This window comes from Vicugna pacos, chromosome 24 (assembly GCF_048564905.1).
Source record: "Vicugna pacos chromosome 24, VicPac4, whole genome shotgun sequence".
Lineage (NCBI taxonomy): Eukaryota > Metazoa > Chordata > Mammalia > Artiodactyla > Camelidae > Vicugna > Vicugna pacos.
The window spans coordinates 19,105,353-19,132,589 of record NC_133010.1 but is presented as its reverse complement, the minus strand read 5'-3'; the positions used below and the strand labels follow the sequence as shown (position 1 = coordinate 19,132,589).

The window sequence follows — 27,237 nt, the reverse complement described above, 5'->3', positions numbered from 1 at the left end:
CCAGTTATTGCCTAACTTATTTTCTCTGACAGAATTTGCTTAGCAAGCAGGAACAACTAGAACAATAAAGAACCATACAAATAGGAGTTGACATTTGTAGCAAAAGTGCTGATAGATCTTACCAGAGACTGATTTTTCCAAAGCTGCATTATTCTGTTCCACAAAACAAAGACTGAATAAAAATCAAGTCTTACATTGAAAAACAACAAGGTGATATGTGAGACTAAGTTAGACCTTCTATACACACACACACACATACACATAATTTAACTATTTGTATTGTTAATTGAGATCTATGAGACCAAAGGGTCATAGTTATTTATTTACTTTTTGAAAATTGATCCATAAACCCTCAACAAATGTTTATTGAATAAAAAAAGAGGGGAGCTTGGATTAAACAATTCTTTGTGGGGTTTTTCCTCTCATTAATCTTTTTAAATAATGTGTCTGTGTGTGTTTTTTGACAGCACACATGGACAATTCTCAAAAGATGACAGAAGCAACTGTATACTCTTCAAAACTCCCTAAATGCCCCTGAGAGAAGAATATCAAAATCTCTTTCATTTAGTTTGCTCATGATTCACTGTATTTGAGGATTCATAACTTACATTAGTTCTAGGGGGAAAATGTCTTTCTCACATTCTGTGTATTCTCTTTTTAAGGAATTCATATTAACTTTACCCCCTCTTGTATCTCAGTTTCATCCTCAGTAAAGTTGAGATAACGGTAGAATTCACCGCTCAGGGTTATTTTGAGGACTAACGAGTTACCGCTGTACTTTGAACATGGATATAATTAATGCTTAGCTACTTTTATCCAGACACGTTATGAAAATCTCCCTACAAAATACCGAATCAAAACTTTTATTATGCTGCGGTATTTTTGCTCAATGTTACGTAACACACTTCACAAAATTTCACATCCCACTCCCCGCCTCCTAACGACAACTGCAATTACAACAAAATCCGACCGTCTTCTCCAGTCTCCCCTCTCTAAACCTGCCATTTTCCGTCTCCGGTACCATCCCAGTTTAGAATTCACCCGGGAAATAATGAATGAACAGACAGCTTGGTTTGCTTGTTTACATATAGTCCACGCAGCCTTCCGTCTAACTAGATCCAGCGGCCGTCTCCGGCAGCCAGGGAGGCGGAACAGGTACAGGGTAATGCCTGGCCAGAGGAAGCCACACCCGGCCGCTGTACTGCCAGGCAAGGGAGACAGTGACCACCAGTCCCCGGCTTGGGGCAGCGACCGGAAGTGCGGTCCTCCGGGGGCGGGGAATGGTGACCTAATGCGGAGCCGGGCAGCGGCCAATGGGAAGCGAGCGTTCCCGCGTAAAGGGCGGAAGAGAAGAAGTCTGATTCCGGACGCGGCCGCAGCCGCCGCCATCTGTCACCTCAGCTCCGGCACCAGCAGCCTGTCGCCTCTGCCCCACTGCCTGTCTCCTCGGCGGAGGCTGCCTCCCGGTCCTGCCACCTCTTTGTTCTGTTCTGGTCGCCAGCTGCTTCTCCCACATGGATCTGGTTGGAGTGGCATCCCCTGAGCCTGGGCCGGCAGCGGCCTGGGGACCCAGCAAGGTGAGTGGCTGTCGGGGCTGATGTACCTGCCTTAGTCACCGGGGCTGGTCCTCTCGGAAGGCCTGGAGAGGGTGGCAGGCGCCGAGGAGGCTCCGCAGGCGACTCGAGAAATTCTGGGCGAGACCCCGGCCACCTCAGAAAGGAAGGAGAGGACGGGCGGCGGGGCTGCCGCAGCGGGGAAGGAGAGGCAGGGACGGGGCGCTGGTTAGTGGGACCCTGGGTGGTTTGGAGCCTCTGCCTAGTTCTATACCTTGATTTCTGAACCTCTGTAGCGTGTATTTGAGGAGGACTCGCTTAGAGACGCTGACATTTGAGAGAAAGCAAGCCCCAACTTGTTTTTCACGGGCTAAGTGAGTCAGCCCAATTACACACAAAAAGCCGGACAGAAGGGTGGTTAGGAAGCTGTTTCCTTAACTTGGCAAGTGTGGTTATCCTACTTCGGCAGTTACTTGTTTTTGGAGTAGTAAGAGATAAATACAGGCACACCCTCTCTCCCCTAATGTTTACATACTGCAAGACGGTTATGAATGCTCATCTGCTTGGGCTTTAACGTTTAAGCTTTTTCCTGTAATGTCTAAGTATAATGTTTATTTCACATTTCACATTTGGATTCTGGTTTCAGGCTGCTCCTTTTCATGATACTTTCATTAGAAGAATGAAAAGACTCTTCTTCCACTTGTGGAGGGTTTGCTTGAAAGCACAAGTGCTTCAATAGGGATTTTTGTGTTCCTCAAATTAAAGTAGTGAAGGAATCCACTCTTTTAGCTTCATAATTGTTCTTTTTTTAATCTAATGGACATGTGACCATATATTAATTTAAGGTGTACAACATAATTTGATATATGTATATATTAAACAAAATGCTCACCACAGTAAGTCTAGTTAATATACAGAGTTACAAGTTTTTGTTTCTTGTGATGAGAACTTTTAAGATTTACTTTCTTAACAACTTTCAAATATGCAATACAGTATTGTTAACTGTAGTCATCATGTTGTACATTACATCCTCATGACTTTTTTTTTTTGTAACTGAAAATTTCTACCTTTTGACCAGCTTCATTCATTTCACCCACTGAACATTTGTTCGATTTAAAGGGTCACTTGTTAATCTCATTGGCTGTTAGGCTAGATGTTAACAGAAAGTGGGGGAAATAGCCATTAAGTAAAGGGAATTTTTATAAAAGTTCTCATACAACCACAGGGAGAATTCTCAGATATTCCACTGGCAAGTGTGGTTACATCTATGTGTTACTTTGTGTATTTTTTTCTATTAGGGCCTTGTTTACAAGACCAAGATCAGTAGACCTGAAAGGATGAAATCAGAAGAGAGATACTAATAGATATATCCTTACATGTTAAATTCCTCCAGTTAAGCATCTATATAAGCTTGTGAAAATGTCAACTGAGACAAAGTTTGTTCAGAATACCTAACTTCACAACAAATTTCACTTACAAAATCAATTCAGTAATAAAATATTTGTCATCAGTCATATTTTCACTTATGTGTTCATCATCAGAACTATAAAATTTCATTTTCATCTTTTAACAAGAATATCATCCTGGGGTTTATTGATGCTCCAATGGGAAGACAGCATTTTCATAGGCAAAACAATTAGATGTTGTAAGTATCGCTTAATCCTTTCCTTCTCTAACTTCTTGGAAGAGTAAAGTGATTATAGAAGCCTACATGGAGGAGTGGAGATTTGAGAAAAGTCTTGGAAAATGGAAAGAATGTCAAAGGCCAGTGATTCTCAAAACTTTTCCATCAGGACTTCTTTACAGTCTTAAAATACTACTGAGGACCCCAAAGAACTTTTGTTTATATTGATTATATCTATTGATATTTGTCATATCAGAAATTAAAACTGAGATGTTGAAAATGTTTATCAAGTGATCTAAGTCATTATGTTAATATAAATAACATTTTTCTGTTTTGAAAAATCTATTTTCCGAAACAAAAGTAGTGAAGACTAGTATTGTTTTGTATTTTTGTAAATCTCTTTAATGTCTGACGAGATAGCAGACAGCTGGATTCTCATAGCTCCTTTTTACTTCAGTCTGTTGCGGTACGTATTAGTTGAAGTAGACGAAGTAAGTCCATCCTCACAGATATGTAGATTATAGCAGGTAATCAAAGCAAAACTGCGTTAATCTCTAAAACTGTGCATTTATATCTTAAACCTACTACCTTAGAAAATTTTGGAAAACACAAGAATACACGTGCACACATTCAAGTGGCCACTAGAGTGCTGTGATTATATCTGATACAGACTCTGGAAAACTCCACACCATGCCCCTGAGAGAATGAGAGTGGAAAGACAAAGAGTATCGTAGAACTATCATGAAAATAATTTTGACCTTTTAGACACCCTGAAAGGGACTTGGGGTCTGCAGTTATAAAACGCCAAACTGCTATTATGAACAAAGAATTTTAGGGAATATTTCAAGAAGGGAGAATTGACAAAATGTAGGCAAAAGGGAGGAAGAGTATGGCTCTGTTGGAAAGAGCTGTAACAAATGGATTAGTGGTCTTCCTCAAAACCAGCGAAGTCGCCAAAAACAAGGACAGTCTGAGAAACTCACAGCCAAGAGGAGCCTAAGGAGACGTGAGGACTAAATGCCATACAGTATCCTGGATGGTATCCTGGAAAAGAAAAGGGACATAAGGGGAAAACTAAGGAAATCTGAATGAAGTATGGACTTTATTTAATCATAATGTATTGGTTCATTAATTGTGACAGATGTATAATATTAATACAGGGAGACTGGGTATAGGGTATTTGGGAACTCTATACTATCTTTGTGATTTTTCTGTAAATCTGAAAGTACTCTAAAATTGAAAGTTTAAAAAAAATAGTGCTGTTCTGTAGACCCAGATCACTTTTTGCGGAGATCCTTGTCTTGAGAAGTAAAATTACCTGCTTAAATATTTTGCTTACCTTATGTCTTCTAGCTGCATGAGCAGAAAAGGAACCTTCCTGTGGGTTACAATTCTCTTCAGTTGCTTCAAGTTGAGGCCTGAATTTTTGTTATTATGTGCCTCCTTCATGTTTTCTAGTTTTTTAGTTTGCTTGATTCTTTCCACATAGTTGTGTGCAGTAAAACCTTTTTTAAAAAAAAGTTGGGGGGTGCGGATAGGGAAATAGCTCATTGGTAGAGTGCATGTTTAACATGCACAAGGTCCTGGGTTCAATCCCCAGTACCTCCATTAAAAAAAAGAAGTGGGATGGGCTTCTAGGAGCACATCTTTAGGGGTAGAAGGAAGGGGAATGATTTCCCTCTAATCTGCAGCCAGCCAGGTGTGGGAGAAGTGGGAGGAGTGAAGACCCCAGGTTGCCGAGTTTAGTGGTGGCAGTTTCCCAGAGGAAGGGAAGACAGGATGAGTCAGGGGTCTTCAGAAACAAGAAGGAATCAGGGAGCTGGTTATGGGCTTGATAGGTGTCATTGAAAGCAGAATAACTAACTGGAAAGGATTGTGTGGAGTTCCCCATGAGACCTTGTTGCAGTGGGCAGTTTGTGTTGATGTTGGGAGTAGTGGGAACTGACGTTGGTCACTAGGATAGAGCATGATGATGAAGGGCCTTTTACTTTTATCTCCTTAGATTTATTATTTTTTGAACATTTGACAGAGTTTCTATATTTCTGAAGAGTGTTTGATTTACTGAAGAGTTGCAAGAAGATGACAGGATTCCCCTGCACCGCCCTGTGGTGCCCATTCATATAAGCCCCCAGTACATTTTCTGAGTCCCCCTCCAGGTAGGGAGCTGCTTTTGCTGCGGAGTACTGCCCCTGCCCGGCAGCTGTCCCTCACAGCCGAAGCCTTTTATGGAGGGACAGCTGGGCTACTGGTTTGAAGAGTTTGGATTTGATTTCAAAATACTGACATTGGCAAACTTTCAGTTATTCTTTACCTCACCCAAGGAGATTGCCTCAGTGTGAGGTGGCCCGGCGGAGCTGGTCAGCGAGGTGCAGGGAAGTGCAGGCCTAGGGTCTAAGGCTCCGAGGAGCAAGACCAGTAGGAGGGGGCACCTCGGGTATTGTGGTGCTCTCTGCGTGTTTCCCTTTCTGAGTCATTCTCTCTTGGCAGTAGGGAGACCTCTGCCTCAAAATGACAGTTACTGCCTGCCATTTTTGCCTCTCTGAGGGATTTTTAGCTGATATTTAACACCTTAGTAGAACTGACTGCTGGCAAGAGTCGGGAAGCATCAGAAGTGGGTGGGCAAAGGGGCTGACTTCACGATGGAGAAAAGGACTTTAAAATAGGAGGGATGTAGAAAGGCGCCAGACCTCCACAGCCTAGGGGCAACCTGGCAGTTCCATAGAGTATCTCCAGGTTTCCTTTTGGTGCATGTTGTTCAGTAAATGAATGAATGCCTCATTATGCCTTAAGCCCAATGCTGGACTCTGGGAATGAGAAGACCGAGCCCTTCAAGGCGATCTTGCTGGGTTGTGGCTGATGTACTGTCCAACAGTGGTATGGAGAGATAAAGGAAAGGAGCTAATTTTGTCTGAACAACTGAGATAATCTTGCAGGAGAGGTGACATTTAATTGGAGGAAATAGAGTGAAAGAGAATCCGTGAAGGCATGGAGGGGTAAAAGTATGCCATGTTTGGCATGTAATTAGTGTTGCCAGAGCATAGGACAGGTGAGAGTCAAGACTGGAAGGATAAGTTAGGTCATTTGTGAAGGGCATTTCTTGCTGAGAAATTTGGATTTCAGACTGCAGGTGGTACAGCAGCTTGCTTCTCATACCCCAAGACAAGGTGATTAAGGAAGCAAAATTAAGTATAGCAAAATACTGAGAGTACAGCCTCTTAAGTCCTGCTGCCTTGGTTCAAATCTCAGCACTTCCAACTTGAGTGAAAAAACTTTTTTGTCTCAGTTTCTGAATCTATAAAATAGGGATGACATTGAAACTATTCCAGTGTATGACTTAATCTATGTAAGTTAGGTATGTTCACCCAATATAGTGAACAGTGGTGTCTTACCACTATTAGTCGTTGCTGAATGTGATGACAATTCTGAGCTAGAGAATAGAGTAATTTGCCTTTTGGAACCTGGACTTTGATCAGACCAAGCATTTCTAGGCGAAGAGGCAAGCGTTTTTCTTCTCCCCAGAGAACATCAAAGGATGTCAGCAGAGTCATGTGGCCAGTAGATTAGCTATATTCTCCATATTCCAGAGAACTTTAAGATTCCAGACCTCAAAACGCTCACCAGGAGAGTGCCCAGTTCCTGACAAGTTCTGAGTCAGTGAAAGTCACACCTTGAGGAAACCTCCCTGTTGTCTCCAGGTCTGGCACTAGACAAAGCAGGAACAATTCTGCCGTAGGCTAGTATAAATATGTGATGGGGCTGGGTGCATCTCAGCAGTCTCAGGGTGAGACAAGGTAAAACTTGATTCTGATTCATTAGGCATAACTCTAATTATCCTTGATCTTCCTTACGTGCTCCACCCTAACAATCTGAACCAAGTAGATTCCCAAACCTCAACATTGTGGAACGTGATCAAGGGTCAGTTGCCCAGTTATCTCTGAGAGTCAGCCCAGCAGGCCCTTAAATAGAGGACCTGTACTGGCTAAACTTGATTAAACATTTTATGGCTAAAATACATGCCACCATATGCTGTATTCTAAATTGGACTCACAGTAGTCTTTAAGAAATAAGTTTGGTTGTCGGTTTTTATGGCTGAGTAGTATTCCATTGTATAAATATACCACATCTTCTTTATCCAGTCACCTGTTGATGGACATTTAGGCTGTTTCCATAACATAATGCCATTTGCAGCAACTTGGATGCTTCTAGAGAATGTCATTCTAAGTGAAGTAAGCCAGAAAGAGAAAGAAAAATACCATATGAGATCGCTCATATGTGGAATCTAAAAAACAAAAACAAAAACAAACAAACAAACAAAAACAAAGCATAAATACAGGACAGAAATAGACTCACGGACAGAGAATACAGACTTGTGGTTACCAGGGGGGTGGCGGGTGGGAAGGGATAGACTGGGATTTCAAAATTGTAGAATAGATAAACAAGATTACACTGTATAGCACAGGGAAATATACACAAAATGTTATGATAAGTCACAGAGAAAAAAATGTGACAGTGATTGTGTATATGTCCATGAATGAAAAATTGTGCTGAACACTGGAATTTGACACAACATTGTAAAGTGATTATAAATCAATAAAAAATGTTAAAAAAAAATAAGTTTGGACTTGATCCTAAAGGCAGTGAGAAACATTAAAACAATAAAAGAGGGTTTGTTTGTTTGTTTGTTTTAAAGAACTTTTAAGTAAGGAAACCGAACCAATCAGATCTGCAGTTTAGAAAAACCATTGTGTTGTGGTGTGGAAACAAACAGGACCGGAAGCAGAAAGACTAGTTAGAAGGTTCTTAAGTAGCCCAGTGGTGGGAGGAGGATAACTTGGAAGGGGGATAGAGAGCTGGGCAAGTGCAAGAAATACTTAGATATCTTATTCAGTATTAATGGTTTTAACCACTAGACTATCAAATGGAATCATTTGCTGCTGCTAAGTAAAGCCTGCCCCCTCAAAAATTAGGAATTGTGAAATAAACACCCGGTTTGTATGTATTTCAAGAGGACTGAGATAGTGATTCCTTTAAGGAGGGCCAACTGGCTGGCCACTCTGAAAGAGTTTCACAGAATATTACTTTGCTCTGGTAGTTTTGTTTCAAGAATCTATTTCTCAGCTTCAGAAGTTCAGAAATATAGGGTTCATTGTTTGCCATTGCTGGTTTTGTTTTAGCATATACCAAGATGTCCTGAGAGGGACTGACACTGACACACACTTTTTACATGTAGAAGACTTACTGCTTAAATTAGGATGAAGTATAACTTTTCAGTGGGCTTTGAATTGTGTTAGTTGGTGTAGTCTGTTCCTATGAGAAGCGAGATTATAAGCAGAAGGTTGCTTGGTGAGCATGGAATCAGAACCGGGGCATTACATGAACTCATTGGCTAGTCAGGTGATGCTAGAGTAGCCTGGTGCTTTCCTTCAACTGTAAGAACACACCCACCAAACAGGCTAGACAGTGTTCTTGACTGTCTTGGTTTAGGTTTATCTTTGAGTAGATTTGAGCTGGGAGATATTTTTACTTTTGAGATGATTTCTGCAAAAAGGTAGTCATTCATTTTGCGTTGATTTAACTAGTCTAATTCTCAAAAGATAACCTTATTTCCAAGCTTGGAAGGTACTTTAATTTCATTATTAAGAGTTGAGTTGCCCTTTTGTTTTCTTTTTTAATAGTGTCCATGGGCTACTCCTCAAAATACAATGTCTTGTTCTCTGGCTGATGTAATGAGTGAACAGTTGGCTAAAGAATTGCAGTTAGAAGAAGAAGCTGCTGCTTTTCCTGAAGTTGCGTAAGTAAAATTCACAAAAGCTATTTTGTCTAGCAGCTTACTGTATCAAAGTCTTAGGATTTGATTAGTGATTGTCATGACAAATGATTAAGAAATACATTTAGAAGAGCAGAGCAGTTAAAAGAGCACCATATTGGGAGTTCATGATACTTGGGTTTCGGACTTGATTCTGTGACTAGTTTTCAGTATTCTCTTGGGCAGACCACTCTGTTTCTCAGGGTTTTCGTTATTACAACAGTTGAACTGTATTTTCTCCCAATGAACGAATAATGAAGTAGGGTATAATTTTGATCAAAAGTTTGCAGTTTATCTTTTCATATATATATATATATATATATATATATATATATATATATATATATATATATATATATATATCTCCTTTGATCAGAACACAGAACAGATGAGTTCCGGGCCTCAGCTTGGTTTGTGTTACAGGCCCTTTAGCTTGCAGCTCTCTTGATCCTAGTTGGTGCTCTTACAGGTGCCAGCCATCGGCCAGAGGGCGGACGGGCAGGAGAGGGGGAACGGTTTGGTAAAGTTCTTTCTCGTGTTTCTTTAGTATCGTTTAATACGGAAAAGGCACATCCCACTCAGAACTGGTAGCATCTGTTTACACAAGCACATTATATTAGTCTACATTGCCTTATTTTGAATAGTGTTGCTGACGGACCATTTATTACTGGAGAAAACACTGATACCTCCAGCGACCTGATGCTGGCTCAGATGCTACAGATGGAATTTGACAGAGAATATGATGCACAGCTTAGGCGTGAAGAAAAAAAATTCAATGGAGATAGCAAAGGTACTATGACCTCATTGTGACAACTCCATGGGGTGGTCAGAGTGCTTGTAATGTACTCCTAAATACATCTTACACTATTTTTGCCTTTTAAGTTTCCATTTCCTTTGAAAATTATCGAAAAGTGCATCCTTATGAAGACAGTGATAGCTCTGAAGATGAGGTTGACTGGCAGGATACTCGTGATGATCCCTACAGACCAGGTATCGATGCTTTTACTTTCCGGGAGCACAGACTGGGGACAGAGGAAAACTGAAGTTTCCAGTGATTCCTTGGATTTTAAATTTATCTTTGAATCTCATTTGGTAACTTACCATTAGATTCAGATATCTTTTTCAGGCAATATTGAATGCAGCGATTTAGTGTTTGCTATTTTTACATACTTGGCTTGTCTTAATCAACTTTAGCAAAACCAGTTCCTACTCCCAAAAAGGGTTTTATTGGAAAAGGAAAAGACATCACCACCAAGCATGATGAAGTAGTATGTGGGAGAAAGAATACAGCCAGAATGGAAAATGTAAGTTACAGGAAGTATTACTCTGAATTGGAAGTTTTATTAGAATAAGTTAAAAGCATAGAATTCTAAATACAGCATCTTAAATCTCTAAAAATACCCTTCATCCTTTCCAGAGATATTTCAGATGACAATGTAGCAATACCGTGAAAACTCAGCGACTAGTGCAGATGCAATGTACCTTAGAATGAAATTCTGTGACGACGTTGAGAAAGCTAGTTCGATTTACGTTGATTCTAAAGCTAAGAAATCGTTCTTATGAAAGGAACGTTTCCTTTTCAGCATACTGTTTTCCATAAAATACCCAAGAAACAGATAGCAGTGGTGATTGGGGGTTAAGAGTTGGGAGTAAAAATACTTTCTACTATGTACCCTTTTATACATTTGAATTTTTTACCTTGTGTCTGAACCACCCCTGCAAAATCGGAAACAAAATGTAATTTTTTTAAAATAAAAGAGACAAAGAAAAGATAGCATTTTTTCCTCTTCTGTAAATATTGTGGTTAATATAAAACATTTAGACTTTAGAACACAAGTACTTAAGTAAACATATTACTGAATTCTAGAAATAGTCCAGACCTGACTCTAGAACTACCCTGTCCAACAGAACTTTCTGTGGTAATAGAAATGTTCTGTATTTGTGCTATCTAATGTGGGAGCTGTTTTTGACAATTGAGTGCTTGTAACTTGGGTGTTACAACTGAGGAACTGAATTTTTAATTTTATTTTAATTAATTTAAATTTAAATATCCACATGTGGCTAGTGGCTTCCATATTGGCCATAACTGTCACGGTGTGAGCATGGCTTCCTATTTTAACCCACTCTTCAAAAATAAATATGAAATTGTATTTTTTTGGTAAGATTGATATGATTTCAAAATACAATGTATCCTTTGTCTGATATAAAAGCAAGTGAGTTGTTTTTCCCTCTGTAATACCTTTGAGTTCTGTTCAACATTATCATCTACTGAGTTGGAAACCTGTTCCAAGTAAAAATTGATTTTCTCATTGTTTTTTGTTTTTACCGCCCCCATTTGAAAGTATTCAGATGCGAATTTTTCTTCCTTTTGGTAGTTTGCACCTGGGTTTCAGGTAGGAGATGGAATTGGAATGGATTTAAAACTATCAAACCATGTTTTCAATGCTTTAAAACAACACGCCTACTCAGAAGAACGTCGAAGTGCCCGCCTCCATGAGAAGAAAGAGCATTCTACTGCAGTAAGTAGTCCTACAGTTTTGTTTTCTTTATGGAAAGATGCATATTAGAAAACTTCATGTTTGATTTTTTTTTTTCATGAAATTGACTCTTTAAACCAAAGATGTAAGTAAAACCCAAGTAGCTTTGCCATTAACTTTTTAGGTTTGATGTAATGGTTGTTAATCACTTATTCAAAATTAACATTTCAGTGGTCATAATTAATTTGGACTGTATAGTTTACATTGCATACGAAAAATTGTTTCCTGTTATGATAGATTATAACATAATAGGTTATAATATTCTAATTAATGAAGATAGTATCTAATATCTTGAGAATAACTTTTAAACCTTTAGAAAAACAAATTATGTAAGTACACTAGGAGAGCTGTTTAAACTTTGGGGAGAAATTTTAACTAAGTTAGCATCTGAATTTTGATGGTTCTTTTAGATACTCACTTTCAAAGACATTGAGTTATAAGAGTGAAGTGTGTCTTGACAGCAGTCTTTTAAGAGCCTATTAATGTATACATCTAGGTAAATTAAATAATAGAGGTTGAAAAAGTATGTATTTTAAATGTTAGGTGTTAGAAATGGCTCAGAAAATGTTTTGTTACTACCATTTTCACTGATAGTGCTGTATCTTTTGCAGGAAAAAGCAGTTGATCCTAAGACACGCTTACTTATGTATAAAATGGTCAACTCGGGAATGTTGGAGACAATCACTGGCTGTATTAGTACAGGAAAGGAATCTGTGGTCTTTCATGCGTATGGAGGGAGGTAAATGAGCAAAACACTACGTATCAACAAAAGCTTAGTCCCTTCTCACTGATACCAATGGATTTACAAGAAATCAAAGATCATCCTGCATGGCTAACATTTATTTTTAAAGCGTTGTTGTTGGAAGTCTAGGCAATATAGAGACGTATAAAGAAAAACACAATTGTCCCAATGCTACCACCCAGAGAAAACCATTCATTTTGTGTAGACTCTTCCAGACTTTTTTCTATGAATATATTATTTTTTACATTATTGTGATCATACTGTATCATACAGGCAGATGTACGTGTCATAGCAAAATTTGAACCTGAGTTTGACTCAAACCCCATGTATTTCCACTATGGTCCCCTTTGGTACCAGGTTGGGGGGGCCCAAACTTAGATTAGTTACCAATCCCCCCACTTATAACACTGATCTTTAAGAAATACTAGCTTTAAATAATGCTTGCATTATTTAAGGACATGTCTTTAAAGATCTTATGCCATTTTAGATCTTTCTCACTTTACTTTTGTTACGAGTGTTGAGGAAAGGATGGCATGAGGAAGAGAAACATTTGTAAACATGGAGCCTGTTCAAAGAACGTGCTTAAGCCAAGACTATGAAGTCACCAGGTTACTTAGCTTTGAAGTCTTACTAGTTGAACAAGGATTACTAGCTCAGCTATTCCTTTACCTTAACATTGTTTTTAAACACAAGTGTTAAAATAGATTACAGATTATTCCAGTTTTTTTCTTTTCAGGTTTAGAAGGTATTTATTATATTCTTAAGGGGATTCGAATAATTATTGGTCAAGTCCTTGCCTTTGGTTTTCTTAACTATTTAACTAGTCTCCCTTTCTAGATAAGATGTGTACATATAATCAGGTATCAAATTATACTAAGTTTTGAAATGAAAGTGATAAAAATGAATGTTAGGATAAAATGTCTCTACATTTTTTAAGCAATGTGATCTGGAGCAATTTACTAAACTTCATTTAAAAACTGACCCTCACCTCATAGGGTTTTTGGGGGGTACGTGAGATTATATTTGCTAATAAACATTTATTTCTTTCTGGCTTTAAGCTCTGCTGCCCTCTTTCCAAATTCAGTTGATAGTTCCCTGAGACCAGGCAAATATAACTTAGTAGCACAAATTATTTTAAAATAAAAGGTTTCTCATGGTAGAAATTAAAACTGTAGAGAAAGGATTAAAATGAAAGTAGCCTTCATCTTACCAACTCTCACCCCACAGGTTTTTCCTCCAAAGGTAACCACTATGAATAGTTTTTAGTGTAGTCTTCCAGAAATTCTTAGGCATATACTTCTTATTTTGTTTAGACAAAAGAGATTATATTCTGCATTCAGCATCTTCATTTTTCAATCAATGTATCTTAGATCCTTCTATGATACTAGTTTATATCCTGCTATTTTTTTTTAGTAGGATATTCTGTTGTGTTAATATACAAGAATGTCATTGTACATATACCTTGGTGTGCTTTTGCAAATACATCCTTAAGCTAAATTCCCAACACTTGAAATTGCTGGAGCAAAGACTACATGCATTTTTTTCCTCTTTCTGTTAAGTAGTGGAAGGCCTTATTGAATGGAGAGTACCAGATTTTGCTCCCTGTTGGGCCTCTGAGCTGGCTATTTTAGCAAGCAGTGTTTCTTGATTTCTTTTATTTATTAACATTAAAAAAAATTTTTTTGTATGTCACACCAAAAGACCAGAAATATTGAATTTGTGTTTATCTTTTAATGGTAGGGTAAATCCAGTTTTCCCTATGAGCTGGTCAAATCTGCAGGTTGCATACATTCTAAATGTCAGGAGGTGTTGCCAAATTGCCCTATGAAAAGGTTAACCAATTTATGCTACCAGCAGCAGTCTGAGCCTATTTCCTGCATCCTTTATCAATGCCTGGTCTTATCAAACTTAATTTTTTTTTGTCAGTATAAAAGATGAAAAGTGCCTTTTTGATATTTTGGTGTGCATTTATTTCATTATGATTAAGCTTGTATGTTTTTGTATTTTGTTTTCAAATGTGTTGGCCACTTGAGTTTCTTATTCTTGTCAGGTGCCTTTGTTTATCCTTTGTCCATTTTCTGTTACCCTTAATGATTCTTTGATATATAATGAATGAGCTCCCTTTCCTTCTGATGGAATTGGTACTGTAATCTGTACTTTGGCATTTGTAAACTAGCAAAGCTAGAGAGCATTTAGCTTTCAACAACTAAGAGTAAATATTTTTTAAAGTTTATGTTAGTAGTTTTCTGTGCTACATAACATATTACCACAGATTTAGCAATTTAAAACAACACCTGTTTATTATCTCATAGTTCCTATTGATCAGACATTCAGGCAGGCACGGTTTAGCTGGGTTCTCCCCTCAGGGTGTCACAGGGCTGCATTCTTGGTGTTGACTGGGCAGCATTCCTTTCTGGAACATGGGGTCCTCTTCCCCTGGCACAGTTCAGTTCCTTGCAGCTGTGGGACAGAGGTCTCCACTTTCTGGTTGGCTGTCAGCCAGGGGCTGCTCTCAGCTCCTAGAGGCCCCTGCAGCTCCTGGTCATGTAGCCCTTTCATACAGCAGGTTGCTTCTTTAAAACCAGCAGGAGAATCTCTCCCTTCAGTCTACTGAGTCTTAGACAATGGAGTATAATCTTGGAAACACTGTACCATCACCTTTGCCAGATAACATAAGCTAATCAAGGGAGTGGCTACCCCACCCACACTCAGAGGGAGGGGATTATACAGGTGTGTACGCCGGGGTCTGGGAGCTTGGGGGCCATTTTAGGTTCTGCCTGCCACAGAGCTGTTTGGGTTCTGTCACTTTCAGCCAAATAATCAACAGTTAACTTGAATAGTAACATGTGCTAGATTTCTTAGGGAATAAATGTATAACATGTTTCCTACTTGCAAAGAGCTTATGGTATAGCAAAGAGGAAAGCATTCCAGTAGGAACTCTTATGGTCAATAAAAAAATAATTACATAATAGAACACACAGACGACAAGTGAGACCTTGGGAGAGAAATGGAGGATAGAACAAGATCATTGCCAGTCACTTTCAGGGAGGAGGTCATGATGAAGTTGGACCTCAACCTGGATTTTAAAAATAGGTTAAAAAGACAAAACAAAACATAACAAAAAAACAGTATTTAATTCAAAAAACTAGTTGCGGAATATATACAGTGTACCATCTATTTAAGTTTTTAAAGTTACACAGAATGTAACTTATATGGTTTCTTAAATAGATGCTCATGTTTGTGGATACTTACATATGTATCTTTTTAAAAAGACTAGAAAGATAATGTTCATGATCCTGATTGTCTCAGAAGAGGTGGAATGGGGAATGAAACTAGATAAAGCTATAAAGTTTAATTTTTTTTTTTTTAAAGAGGCTGAGAATGGGAGGATTGAAGTTCAGGCAATGAGACTGGACAGTGAGGAGATTAGAAGGTATATATTTGGAGGTAATAAAATACAAAGTTATATAAGCAAACCAGAAATTGGTAAGGAGAACCTTAAAACCTAGGCAGAGGGATGTGTGATTTACTGAGAAGGGAGTTGTTTAAGTAGGGGAATGACAAGATGAATTTTGTAAATTAGACTCTGTCCTAGAAACCTTCCAAGTCAGGGATCTCCTAAGTGGTGTTCTTGATAGGGCCTCTCTACTATGGTTAAAACTATTTCAGTTTATCATCTCAAAGTCCAAAGATGTCTATAACATCTTTAAATTATTAGGAATTTCTTCCTCATATAGAATAATCTGTCTCCCTGAAAATTGATTCCATCGTCATTAAGTGAAGATTATATTATGGATTGTTGAGGACTATTTGACAATTTTTTGAAAGTGTATTTTATTTAAAAAGCTAAAACCTAAGGTTTTATTAAGACCTCAAACTTGAAGCCTTAAAAAAAAGAAAACAACTAAAGCTTGACATTCTCAGAGAAAGTAGATCTACTTTCATGTCATAAAATCTTTATTTTGAAATTGTCTTGTTGCCTGGCAATTTATATTGACTTAATGTTTGTTTCTTCTGCTTAGCATGGAGGATGAAAAGGAAGATAGTAAAGTTATACCTACAGAATGTGCCATCAAGGTATTTAAAACAACCCTTAATGAGTTTAAGAATCGTGACAAATATATTAAAGATGATTTCAGGTTTAAAGATCGCTTCAGTAAACTAAATCCACGTAAGATCATCCGCATGTGGGCAGAAAAAGAAATGCACAATCTCACAAGGTAAAGACAATCAATGTGCTAGAAGCCATCTTGGGTAATTACCTTTCTGTATGAGGCCTCCTAGCCAGGCAGAAAAATCCATGCTTGCTTTTAAGTTCATTTATAGAAGATATGAAAGGTATTGAAATTCCCGTGTTTAAGGAGAGTTTCTGTAAGAAAACATTTCCATGCCTACAACTTGAATTCATACTTGTACGATGAAAAAGCCATTTTGTTTTCTCTTTCCTCAGTAAACTTTGAGGGTAATTAATCACTTTCTGCTTAAGAGATTTTGTCACATATCTAAACGCTGTCTTTTTCATCATCTTCCAATTAGGCATGTTATAAATAATGATTTCCTTTTTTGTTTCAAGAAATGTTTATTCCATCTGATATTCATTAGTTTAGTGAGGGCAGGGTTTTACTAGTCAAATTGCATTTTGTTTTCATTTATTAGACTTGTTTCTCAATTCTCTAAGCAGAATTTATCAAGGAATTTGTTTTGTCAACCAAGAAATTGAGTAATCTTTCTTATTTATAAACCTTCCCATATTTTAACTATTAAAGCTTAATTTTAGTTTACTTTTCCTAAATATGTTTCCTTTCAAAAGTAATTATCCACATTTATTCATTGCAGAAGTCTACTTAGTAGAATTTCTAATTAGAATAATTTCCTAAGAGGTCTTGCTGCCCTCCAGTCTCTTTTCTGTGTTACTAAGATGTCATCCCTGCGTTTCTTAAAAAATTTTCAGCAGCTCCCATAGTCTTCAGTGTAAAGTTCAAAGTCATTTTGTGATGTGGAGCCTGCCTTTCCCTGTAGCTTCAGCCCACACGGCCTGTCCTCCTACCCACCATCCAGCCGTGGTGATTTACACATGCTCCCCAAGGGGGCGGTGCTCTTGAGCACCTCTGTGCACTTCCACAGTAGCGTGCAGCCTTAGACCAGCATTGCCCACAGTTTTTTTGTTTTGTTTGTTTTGGTTTGGTTTTTTGTTTGTTTGGGAGTGGGGAGGGGGCTAATTAGGTTTTATGTCTTTTATTTTTAGTGGAAGTATTGGTGATTGAACTCAGGACCTTGTGCATGCTAGGCATATGCTCTACCACTGAGCTATACCTGCCCTACCCCCCCACACACACAATTTTCATCTGGCTAATTCCTGTTGCCCACTTCTTCCTTGATGCCTTGTGGTCCCACCTCTGCCAGGTACCAGCATTGCACTGTAATCATCTCACTTGTCTGTCATGTTCACCAGGCCACAGGCTCTGAGAGGATAAAGATTATCTTACTGTTTTTGCATTCCAACATTCCCCACAGTAGAACATAGTGCCAGCTCATTGCAGGCCCTCTGTAGATATTTGTTGAATAAATGAAATAGTCTCTCTTTCTGATCTTTACATCCTTAATCATTTCTTTTTGTATAGAATGCAGAGAGCTGGAATTCCTTGTCCTACAGTTGTACTGCTCAAGAAACACATTTTAGTTATGTCTTTCATTGGCCATGATCAAGTTCCAGCCCCTAAATTAAAAGAAGTAAAGCTCAGTAGTGAAGAAATGAAAGAAGCCTACTATCAAACTCTTCGTGTAAGTTGTGCCTTTCAGAGCATGCACACACCAACTTTTTAAAAATTTCTTCTAAACTGAAAAAAAAAGTCCTAAATTTAAGGTGATGTAACAAGGACAAACTGAAGTTTGTGAACAAATGTTAATATTGAAGAGTCGTCTTTATATCAATATGCGTGTGTCTTGAGTGGTTTTAGAAAAATCATAGACCAGTGAAGCAAGTGAGGCCATTAGTGATGTGGGAGCCTGAAGCTGTTGTTTACAAAACTTTATTAAATAAATTTGACATTAGTATGTTTAGCAAATACAGTGCCTCACTGGTTTGTTTGCCTTCTTGAATGTTGTAGCTCTAAAAGAGAAGGAAATACTTTTCCTGCTGGGAAATGAGAGGGAAGCAGATTTGGTCTCAATATAAGAAAGTGATGATGAAAACAAAACAAGATGGCAAGGAGTGGTTTCTCCATCTGTGCAGGTGTTAGAGATGGAAGGCACATGTCCAGAGTCCTGAGGAAGCTCTTTGTGCTTCGGACAGCAACTGAATTCAGTCTGAGGTCCTTCTAGCTTAAGAAAATGCTCTAATTTTGTTGTTATTCCTCTCTGTTGTCTTAACTGAACAATGGAGAAACATGTTTTTGTTACACAGTCTCTGCATGGAGCGCTCATGCCATGCAGCAGTTGATGTGAATATGAGCATGTCATCAAATTAATTTTTTAAGATACAGCTAGAGAGAGAATCTACCTGTCTCTGCCTCCAGTAGGAAAACACTCAGGGGAAATCCAGCCTAATCCTCTGGCTCCTCTTGGCGGTGGGGTGGCTGGGCAGAGACGAGGTGGTGATGTTCTCTTCCTGTTTGGTTCTATTAAGGCTGGGAAATGAAGCACTCATGCTGATTGCTACCACAAGGCTGGGGCTCACCGCCCATAGTGAATATATAATGCCACTTAATTTATAAGAATCTCTTTCCCACTATGTCTGGCAGGAGGAACTTCTTACCTTGGAGTTGTATACACCCCATAGAGGTCTCAGTGGGACATTTGCCCTTTTATGAAGGGTAAGCCTAGGTCCCCTGGTTAGTGACCACAGCTCTCTTACTCATATGGGAATCTAGGTCTGCCCTTTGACCTCCTGATCTCACTGCTGTCACATGGACAGGGAAGTAGAGTGTCACACACTCACCCCTTCCATTGTCTCACTGTTCTCCCGCCTGCATTGGCGGAGGGGAACGAAACACCCAGTCCTAGATTGTACAACAAAGAAGTAAGTTTTTTAACCTAATTTTGCCCATTCTGGAAAATATTGGTTGACAAAGGCATTTTAGTTGTGCAGGTAAAATAGAATTGTCCCTTCATTTCCTAAATGTCTGCCTTGCCCCCCACAGTTGATGCAGCAGCTATATAACGAGTGTGCGCTGGTGCACGCCGACCTCAGTGAGTACAACATGCTGTGGCATGCTGGGAAGGTGAGGAGCACGATTTCTTACTGTCCAGATTAAACGACTCGATGCAGATTACTGAAGGTAAAAGGATCACTGTATGCTCTGTATTTAATAGGTCTGGTTGATCGACGTCAGTCAGTCTGTAGAACCAACCCATCCTCACGGCCTGGAGTTCTTGTTCCGTGACTGTAGGAATGTCTCACAGGTAGGCTGTCAGCTAACTGTCTTTTTTATGGGATGTAACATTCAAATATTTTTCTCCCTCTGAGATAAATAAGATGACTGGATTCTTAGAAATTAAAGGAAGGGTTTAGTTACGGGTTGCTTTCAAGATTGCAGAGACAAGGATCGATTTGTCAGATTTCATTTTTTGCAAGAATTGATTGCATGCCTCACATTTGACTGTTGAATTAAATTTCCAAGGGAGTAAATTTTTATTTTGGTTCTAAATATTTAAACAGCCAAGTAGACATTTAACACATGCACAGTGCTTTAAGAGAAGCTGGCCCGTAGTAAGCCTGCATGTTTACTGCCATTGTTATTGCATTAAACAGAGATTAGTGCCCTTAGTGGTGCAGTCTGACCACTGTTTCTGTGAGGCAGAGTAAACAGATTAGGGAAGGTAAAACTCAGTAATCACAGACTTGGGGCACGTTTGTTTGCCCTTTCTAAAGGAAATGAATTGTTAGCCCCAGATCCAGATAGGAATGATCTTTCTGAATGGTAGAATAACTTCATTTTGGAAATACCTTCTGAGCCTCCTGGAAAATTTTAATTCACAGGATTTAGTGATTATTTTGAGTCTACTATTCATTCAAAGCAGTGCCAAACAGTTTTTTATATTGCACTCATATTTATAGCTATGGAAGGTACAGTATGACAGACTAAATCCAGAAGGCAGCCCGGATGTGTGTGAGAGGACAGTGAGCAGAACCTGAGTGCAGTTCGACTTGAATTGGGGCATCTGTGGCTTGAGAATTATGGAAGGATTTCACTAGTGTCTTACAAGTACACTGGTCCCTGTTTTTTCATTTCTAAGAGAACCTTGCTAATACCTCTTACTGACTTTCTTGTATTTCTTTACTAGTTTTTCCAGAAAGGAGGAGTAAAGGAAGCCCTCGGTGAACGAGAGCTCTTCAACGCCGTTTCCGGCTTAAACATCTCGGCGGATAATGAAGCTGATTTCCTCGCTGAGGTAAGCGTGGAAGGCTAGTCTTCACCGTGCTGATAGTGCGGAACTGGATAGAGTGGTAGCTAAAACCCAGAGCTAGTTTTATCCTCTCATCCCCTCAGAAACAAAATTAGAGATTTTTCTTGTCTTGAGACGTTTTTGGTCCTTCCCAGGCTTAAACCCTAGGATAAACATAATAGCAAAACACTTCTTCAAGGAGTTCACCGTTTGGCTGAGATGGACAAATAAGACATTTCCAGTATATGCCTTTTCCTCCTGTTTATGAATGAAGAAGTTGATGAGTAAACACTTCGGGTGATACAAAAAGCAGTAACACATGGTCCCTGCTTTTAACTGAATATAAAAAGTCGGCAGTGGCCATCTTTGGAAACACCCAGTCATTACAATATGGATCTACAGAACCATAAAAAACCTCTCTCCGGGGAAGACTGAACAAAAACTGAAAAGTGAAACAGCAGCTAATTATTCCCAGGAACCTTCCAAAGCAGAGAATGATTGTAGTCCGTTCCAGAAATCCCCACTGTCACTTGAATTTGTCCAAAACTGTGCTGGAGCCTAAGGCCAGAAGAGAAGTAATGAAAATGGTAAATCCAGCCTCTAGCTCAGGACACTTGCTCAGTACAGTTACTCGGCGTTACTGTTGCTGAATCAACATTGAAATTTCCTGTTTCCTGTTCCCTGAAAGATTTGTAGAGTGTATGGTCAGACATATCTGATTCTAATTGCTAGCTTGATAAAGACACTCAATATTGACCCTGACAGTGTCATAAAGTAAAAAACGTACATGTATGTTTCATACCATAATACATACATGACCCACTATGGTATGTGTCACACACTGTAAGTCTAATTCAAGGCCAGTGTCCTTAGGAATAACCTAGTTTTAAGAGAGTAAAAATACTGGTTCAATCTCAGCATGGTTTCTGTCAAGGAGGAGTTTGACAAATGGATTCAACGTATTAATTTTGTAGATAGAAGCTTTGGAGAAAATGAATGAAGACCATGTTCAGAAGAATGGAAGGAAAGCTGCTTCATTTTTGAAAGATGATGGAGGCCCGCCAGTCCTATATGATGAATAGCACTCATTCCCACTGCTTTCAGCGTTAACACAGCGGTGATTGTCAGCTGCCAGTGGCAAATGAAGTTATGGGTGACTTGAAATACCAAAACATGAGGAGTGTACAATGGTGCTTCTGTGCTTTTTCCCCCCTTGTAACCCATATGCCAGGTGTGTGGAATTTTTAGGTCGGCATTTGAGAGAATAAAATGTCACTACCTCTCATGATATGAACAGGATAATATAATTCTTAACAGCTACAGGTTATCTAGCGGAAATCAGCCTGATTTTACAGGATTTGTGGCATAAGATGTTTTGATGAGAATTTTTAACATTTCCAAATATGGGAGGAAGGGATGGATGTGTTTTCCAGGGAGGCTCTTATTACAACATACTTGCTTTTTTTCACCTCCCTGCTTTCTGTTGCATTTTTCCTCAAATATTTTATTGGCCAATATTAGCCCTTCTCAATTCTTTTTCCAGATTGTGACCATGACTCTAAAGGAAAATTTCTTCTCTTTAGTAGGTGATACAAATGGAAATTTGGTTTCAGAATGGCTGGCAGAAATAGACAAAGTACTTTTTATTGGTACATCATGAATATGAACTGAATTCTTCTTTTCCATAATCATATCCAAGGAAAGGCATCATACATTTCTGAAAAAAATAAATGTATAAGTAATTCTTAACTATCCAAATTTTTAAAATTTAACTTTCAGCTTTTCTACCTTTAGGCGAAATGGTTAGGATGTAACTCATGGTGCAGCCGCTCTGCATTTATAATGAAAATGTCAATTATCTGGAAGAAGGACAGAATAGAATATTTAACAATGTTTGACATATTTTAATGAAGTCAGTGAAACAAAGTCCAGTTTACAGTCACTCAAACTATATACTTACTGATTTTGAGACAAATAAAGCAAGCTAATTAGAAACATTAAATAATCAAATGATGAAAAAGTACGTATAAAACAAGTCAGGTCCTAAATTAACCAACTAATTCAAACTATCTGGCCTCACTTTTAATAATTTTTAGTACTGTCAGGATGCCACTTCTTAAAGCAGGCACTGTACTGGGGAGGTACTTTGGCTTTGTTAGGATTGAAGCTCATTAACTACAGCATAATCATTCCTCCTATTACTGTAGTCAGATTGGAATCACTAACGACCTAACCTTTCTGTCTAGTAATAGAAAGTAAAAATCTAACATTATTTACACTTGAAAGTTTCTCCATTAAAATTATTTTAAAATGCCAAGTATGTTCTTTCTAGAAAAATATTTATTTTTGTTTCTGTTGTATAACTTTTAATTGCATTTCAGAGAAGTGTGATTTGGGGCGGATGCTCTTGCATTTCTGAAATGTTCACCATTCTGAAACATATATTTAGATGACTGGTGATTATTGGCTTTATAGAAATTTCAAAGAACTAATTTTTAAAACTAGTAACCATTAAAATTTTTTTGTTTTGTTTTCTGACGTATTCTGTTTGATAAAGAACAGCAAACCATTGCTGTGTGGCATTCTTGGAGTGTGCTGTGAACATGCTTTTTAAGAAATTAAAAATGAAGAGATCATTTTAGAATTGGTTCTTTGTGTGGTTTCTTCTTGTTCCTTGAATTAACTTATGTCCTGGCACGAAATTACCCCTTCTGTTTAAAATTAAACAGTGCTATTTTGAGCAGGTTTTTGCCCCCTCAACTTTCCATATTTAAATTTCACTTTTAAATAATAGGTTTTTTCCCTTGGTATAGATCGGAGAGTAAATTTTTCACACAGTGGAAACAGACTATGGAAAATGTTGGTTTGCTAAATAAAGAAATTATATATATGGGAAAAAATGGAAATAAGGTTTTTTTTTGCCTCACTTTCATGGAAGTGGATATATGAATATGATTATTAATGATCAAAATAAGGAAGATTGTGGAGAGAATTTTTATTTCAACAAGATAATTTTTTCCAGTTTCCTTTTTATAAAAAAGAAATCAGTTTTTCTGCTTACAAAACTAATACAAGCATGCTCATTTAAATTTAAGTATTACAGAAATTCAGAAATGCTAAAGTAAAGGTCCTTTGTATTCCAAAAATCTTTGCATATAGTGGGGCACACATCCCTGCCAATTTTTTTCCCTCAGCAAATGTTACAGTCTCGTTTTTTAAAAAAAACTTTGAACAGAAAATGAGAGGAAGCAAGGCAGCTGCTGGTGAAATGTTGATCATGGTAAACCCCAAAGGAAGATGAGGGAGAGGAGGCCTGAAGACGTGGGAGAGGAGGCCTGAAGACGTGGGAGAGGCAGTACGTTTTTCCTGCTCATTTAGACCCTGTTCGTCGGAAGAGAGTGTCGTCTGCACCTCTGGAAATTCTGAGCAGTTTTCTAGCACTTTAGAAATTGCTAGGAAAAAGCTCATCTGATTGTATTTTCAAATCTTAGTATTTCTGTTTTTGAAGATATATATTTTTTTCTATTGGTGTTTCATAAGGACTACATAAAATGAAAGAATGATTTAAGTTTTCAAAGTTTATACTTAAGACATCAGTTTATTCATTTGGAAGCCTTTTGTTTTTATTCTTTGATTTCGTATTTGTTTCCCAATTCATAACTATAAAAAGGTTACATTTGGGAACAGCATTGCTTTTGCTATCTTAAGCTTTACAATTTTTCCCCAAATAGCTAGCTTTTTGAGGAGTTAAGACCACATATGGTAAAAAGATGAGGAAGTAGCAGATGGAAGCGGAAGGTAGGGTATTCATTACAGAGAAAACTAGTGAGCTACTACTTACAGCTCTAAACTCTTCTTTTAATCTCTAATGCCTTCTGGGATGGAAGGAACACGTAGTCAAATAGAATGCTTGATGCAAAACTGTAAAAACAGTGTCTGGATGAAGTGTCAAACAATGAGCCAAGATTTGTGAAAAATGTGGAAAACATCAAAAAGGGTTTGAACAGTTAAATCTTAAGCAAGAAGAAGAAACAAATGAGTCCATTGCTTGAAGTGTTAGTATATTGTTACTAAGTAACAAGAGAACTACTTATTTCCTATTGCATCTTTTTGAAGTTGTATTATATTTGGAAAATGGTAAAACAAACATTGGACAGAGCAGTTGAAGCCTGTTCCCTCAAATGTTTCCTCCCCCAAATCCATATGTTGAAGACTTAACCCCTGTTGTGACAATTGTATTTAGAAATGGGGTCTTTAAACTTTTTTACAGTAGCCAAGACATGGAAGCAACCTAAATGTCCATCAACAGATGAATGGATAAAGAAGATGTGTATATATATAAAATGGAATACTACTCAGCCATAGAAAGGAATGAGATAATGCCACTTGTAGCAACATGGATGGACCTAGAGATTATCATACTAAATGAAGTAAGTCAGACAAAGACAAATATCATATAACATCACTTATATGTGGAATCTAAAAAAAAGACACAAACTTATTTACAAAACAGAAAGAGGCTCACAGGCATAGAAAACAAACTTACGGCTGCCAATGGTGGGAGGATGAAGAAGGGGAAAGGTGGGATAAATTGACAGTTTGGGGTTGGCAGATACAAACTACTATGTACAGAATAGATAAACAACAAGGTCCTGCTATATAGCACAGGGAACTGTATTCAATGGCTTGTAGTAGCCTGTAATGAGGGAGAATATGAAAAAGAGTATGTATATATATATGTATAACTGAATCACTATGCTGTACACCAGAAACTAATAGAACATGGTAAGTCACCTATAATTTTTTTTAAATGGGAAAAAATAAACTGTAAGCATCTGTTAAGAATCAAAAAAAATAAATAAGGGACCAATGACACATTAATACAAACAAACAAAGAAATAAATGGGGCCTTTAAGGAGGTGTAAATGTTAAGTGAGGTGATAAGGGTGGGGCCCTAATCCAATAGGAGCCGTGTCCTCATAAGAGGAGGAGGAGACACCAGAGATCTCTCTTCACGCAAGCGCAGAGGAATGCCCGTGTGAGGACGCAGTAGAAAGCAGTCATCTGCACTCCAAAGAGAAAGGCCTCAATAGACACCAACCCTGCACTTTGATCTTGGACTTCTCTCCTCCACAACTGTGAGAAATTAATTTCTGTTTTTTATGCCACCTAGTCTGTGGTGTTTTGTCGTGGTAGCCCAAGGAGTCTAAGACGAAGCCCAGGGTAGATACAGAATGTTTTTGGTGGGTGGAGGTGGGGGAGAGCGTCCTACTCCTTTGGCTGATTTAAAAATTTTGCTTGGATGAAAAATATCCAAGATATTTGGGGAAATTTTAAAAGGGGGAAAAAGGTATATATAAAGTATATTGCACATATAGAACTATTAAAATTGTTACCACCTGAACTTGCATGAATTTCTAAAAAAAACTTTATTAAGCAGGGCTATTAAAATAGGGAAATACAACAGATAGGACTTTGGACATTAGCTCTCTCCTTCCCCCAACCCCCCATCCCATGAGCTGGAAAAATATAGACATCACAGTAGTAATTTTAAATTTGCTGCTGAGCAAAACCTACCAGCTAATCACTGTCAAACTAGATTCAGGAGACTCAGGACTTCATATCAACCCTAGTTTATTCAGTGAGCTAGGCAATGACTTGACCAATGATATAGTTTCCAGTTATCAGGTTTGTGAAATGATAGGAATCTAAGAGTGAAATATTCCAGAGTTTGTCTGACTACTCACCCGTTGAAAGACATTTGGATGGTGGTTTCTGGTTTGGGGCCATTATGAATAAAGCCACTGCTAACATTTATATGTAGGTTTTTGCATGAACATAAGAGTGAAACTGCTGTGTTATATGACAAATGCATGTTTCGCTTTGTAAGAAACTCAGACTGTACCAGTTTACACTCCCACCTGCAGTGTTTCTTTACATCTTCATCACCACTTTGTATAATCACTTTTTTTTTTATTTTAGGCATTCTCATAAGTGTGCTCTCTGTTCTGTTCCATTGATCCATATGTCTGTTTTTATGCCAGTACCACATTGTTTTGATTACTGTAGCTCTGTAGTATTGTCTGAAATCTGGGAGGGTTATTCCTCCAGCTTTGTTCTTCTTCTTTTTTTTAATTTTTTCTTTAAAAATTGTGATTTTATATATATATATAATTTACCATTTTAACCATTTCTCAACATGCAGTTCAGTGGCATTAAGTGCATTCACATTTTTATGCAACCATCACTATCATCCATCTTCAAAATTTGTTCATCTTCCCAAACTGAAACCCTGTATCCATAAAACACTCAACTCCCCATTCCCCCAACCTCTGGCAATGACCATGTTACTCTGTTTCTCTGAATTTGGATCCTTCACATAAATATTCATCAATTTGTGTCTGGCTTATTTCACTTAGTGTAATGTCTTCAAGGTTCATCCAGGTTATAGCATGTGTCAGAATTTCATTCTTTTTAAGGCTGAATAATAGTCCATTGTATGGACATTCCACATTTCGTTTACCCATTCATCTGACACTTGGGTTGTATCCATTTTTTGGCTATGCCAAATAATGCTGCTGTGAAGGTGG

General features: G+C 38.1%; 1 protein-coding gene across 1 annotated transcript; it reads left to right on the top strand.

Annotated features, from left to right (window-relative positions):
- Positions 1-1,346: 1,346 nt before the first annotated feature.
- On the top strand, positions 1,347-21,937 carry RIOK3 (RIO kinase 3). The gene is made up of 13 exons (XM_006205107.4): positions 1,347-1,577; positions 8,853-8,968; positions 9,628-9,773; positions 9,866-9,973; positions 10,178-10,287; positions 11,359-11,502; positions 12,132-12,259; positions 16,285-16,482; positions 17,884-18,043; positions 19,402-19,482; positions 19,574-19,663; positions 20,546-20,653; positions 21,622-21,937. Exons 1-13 carry the CDS (start codon positions 1,515-1,517, stop codon positions 21,727-21,729), a joined length of 1,560 nt encoding a protein of 519 aa, XP_006205169.1. The 5' UTR covers positions 1,347-1,514; the 3' UTR covers positions 21,730-21,937.
- The last annotated feature ends 5,300 nt before the right edge of the window (positions 21,938-27,237 follow it).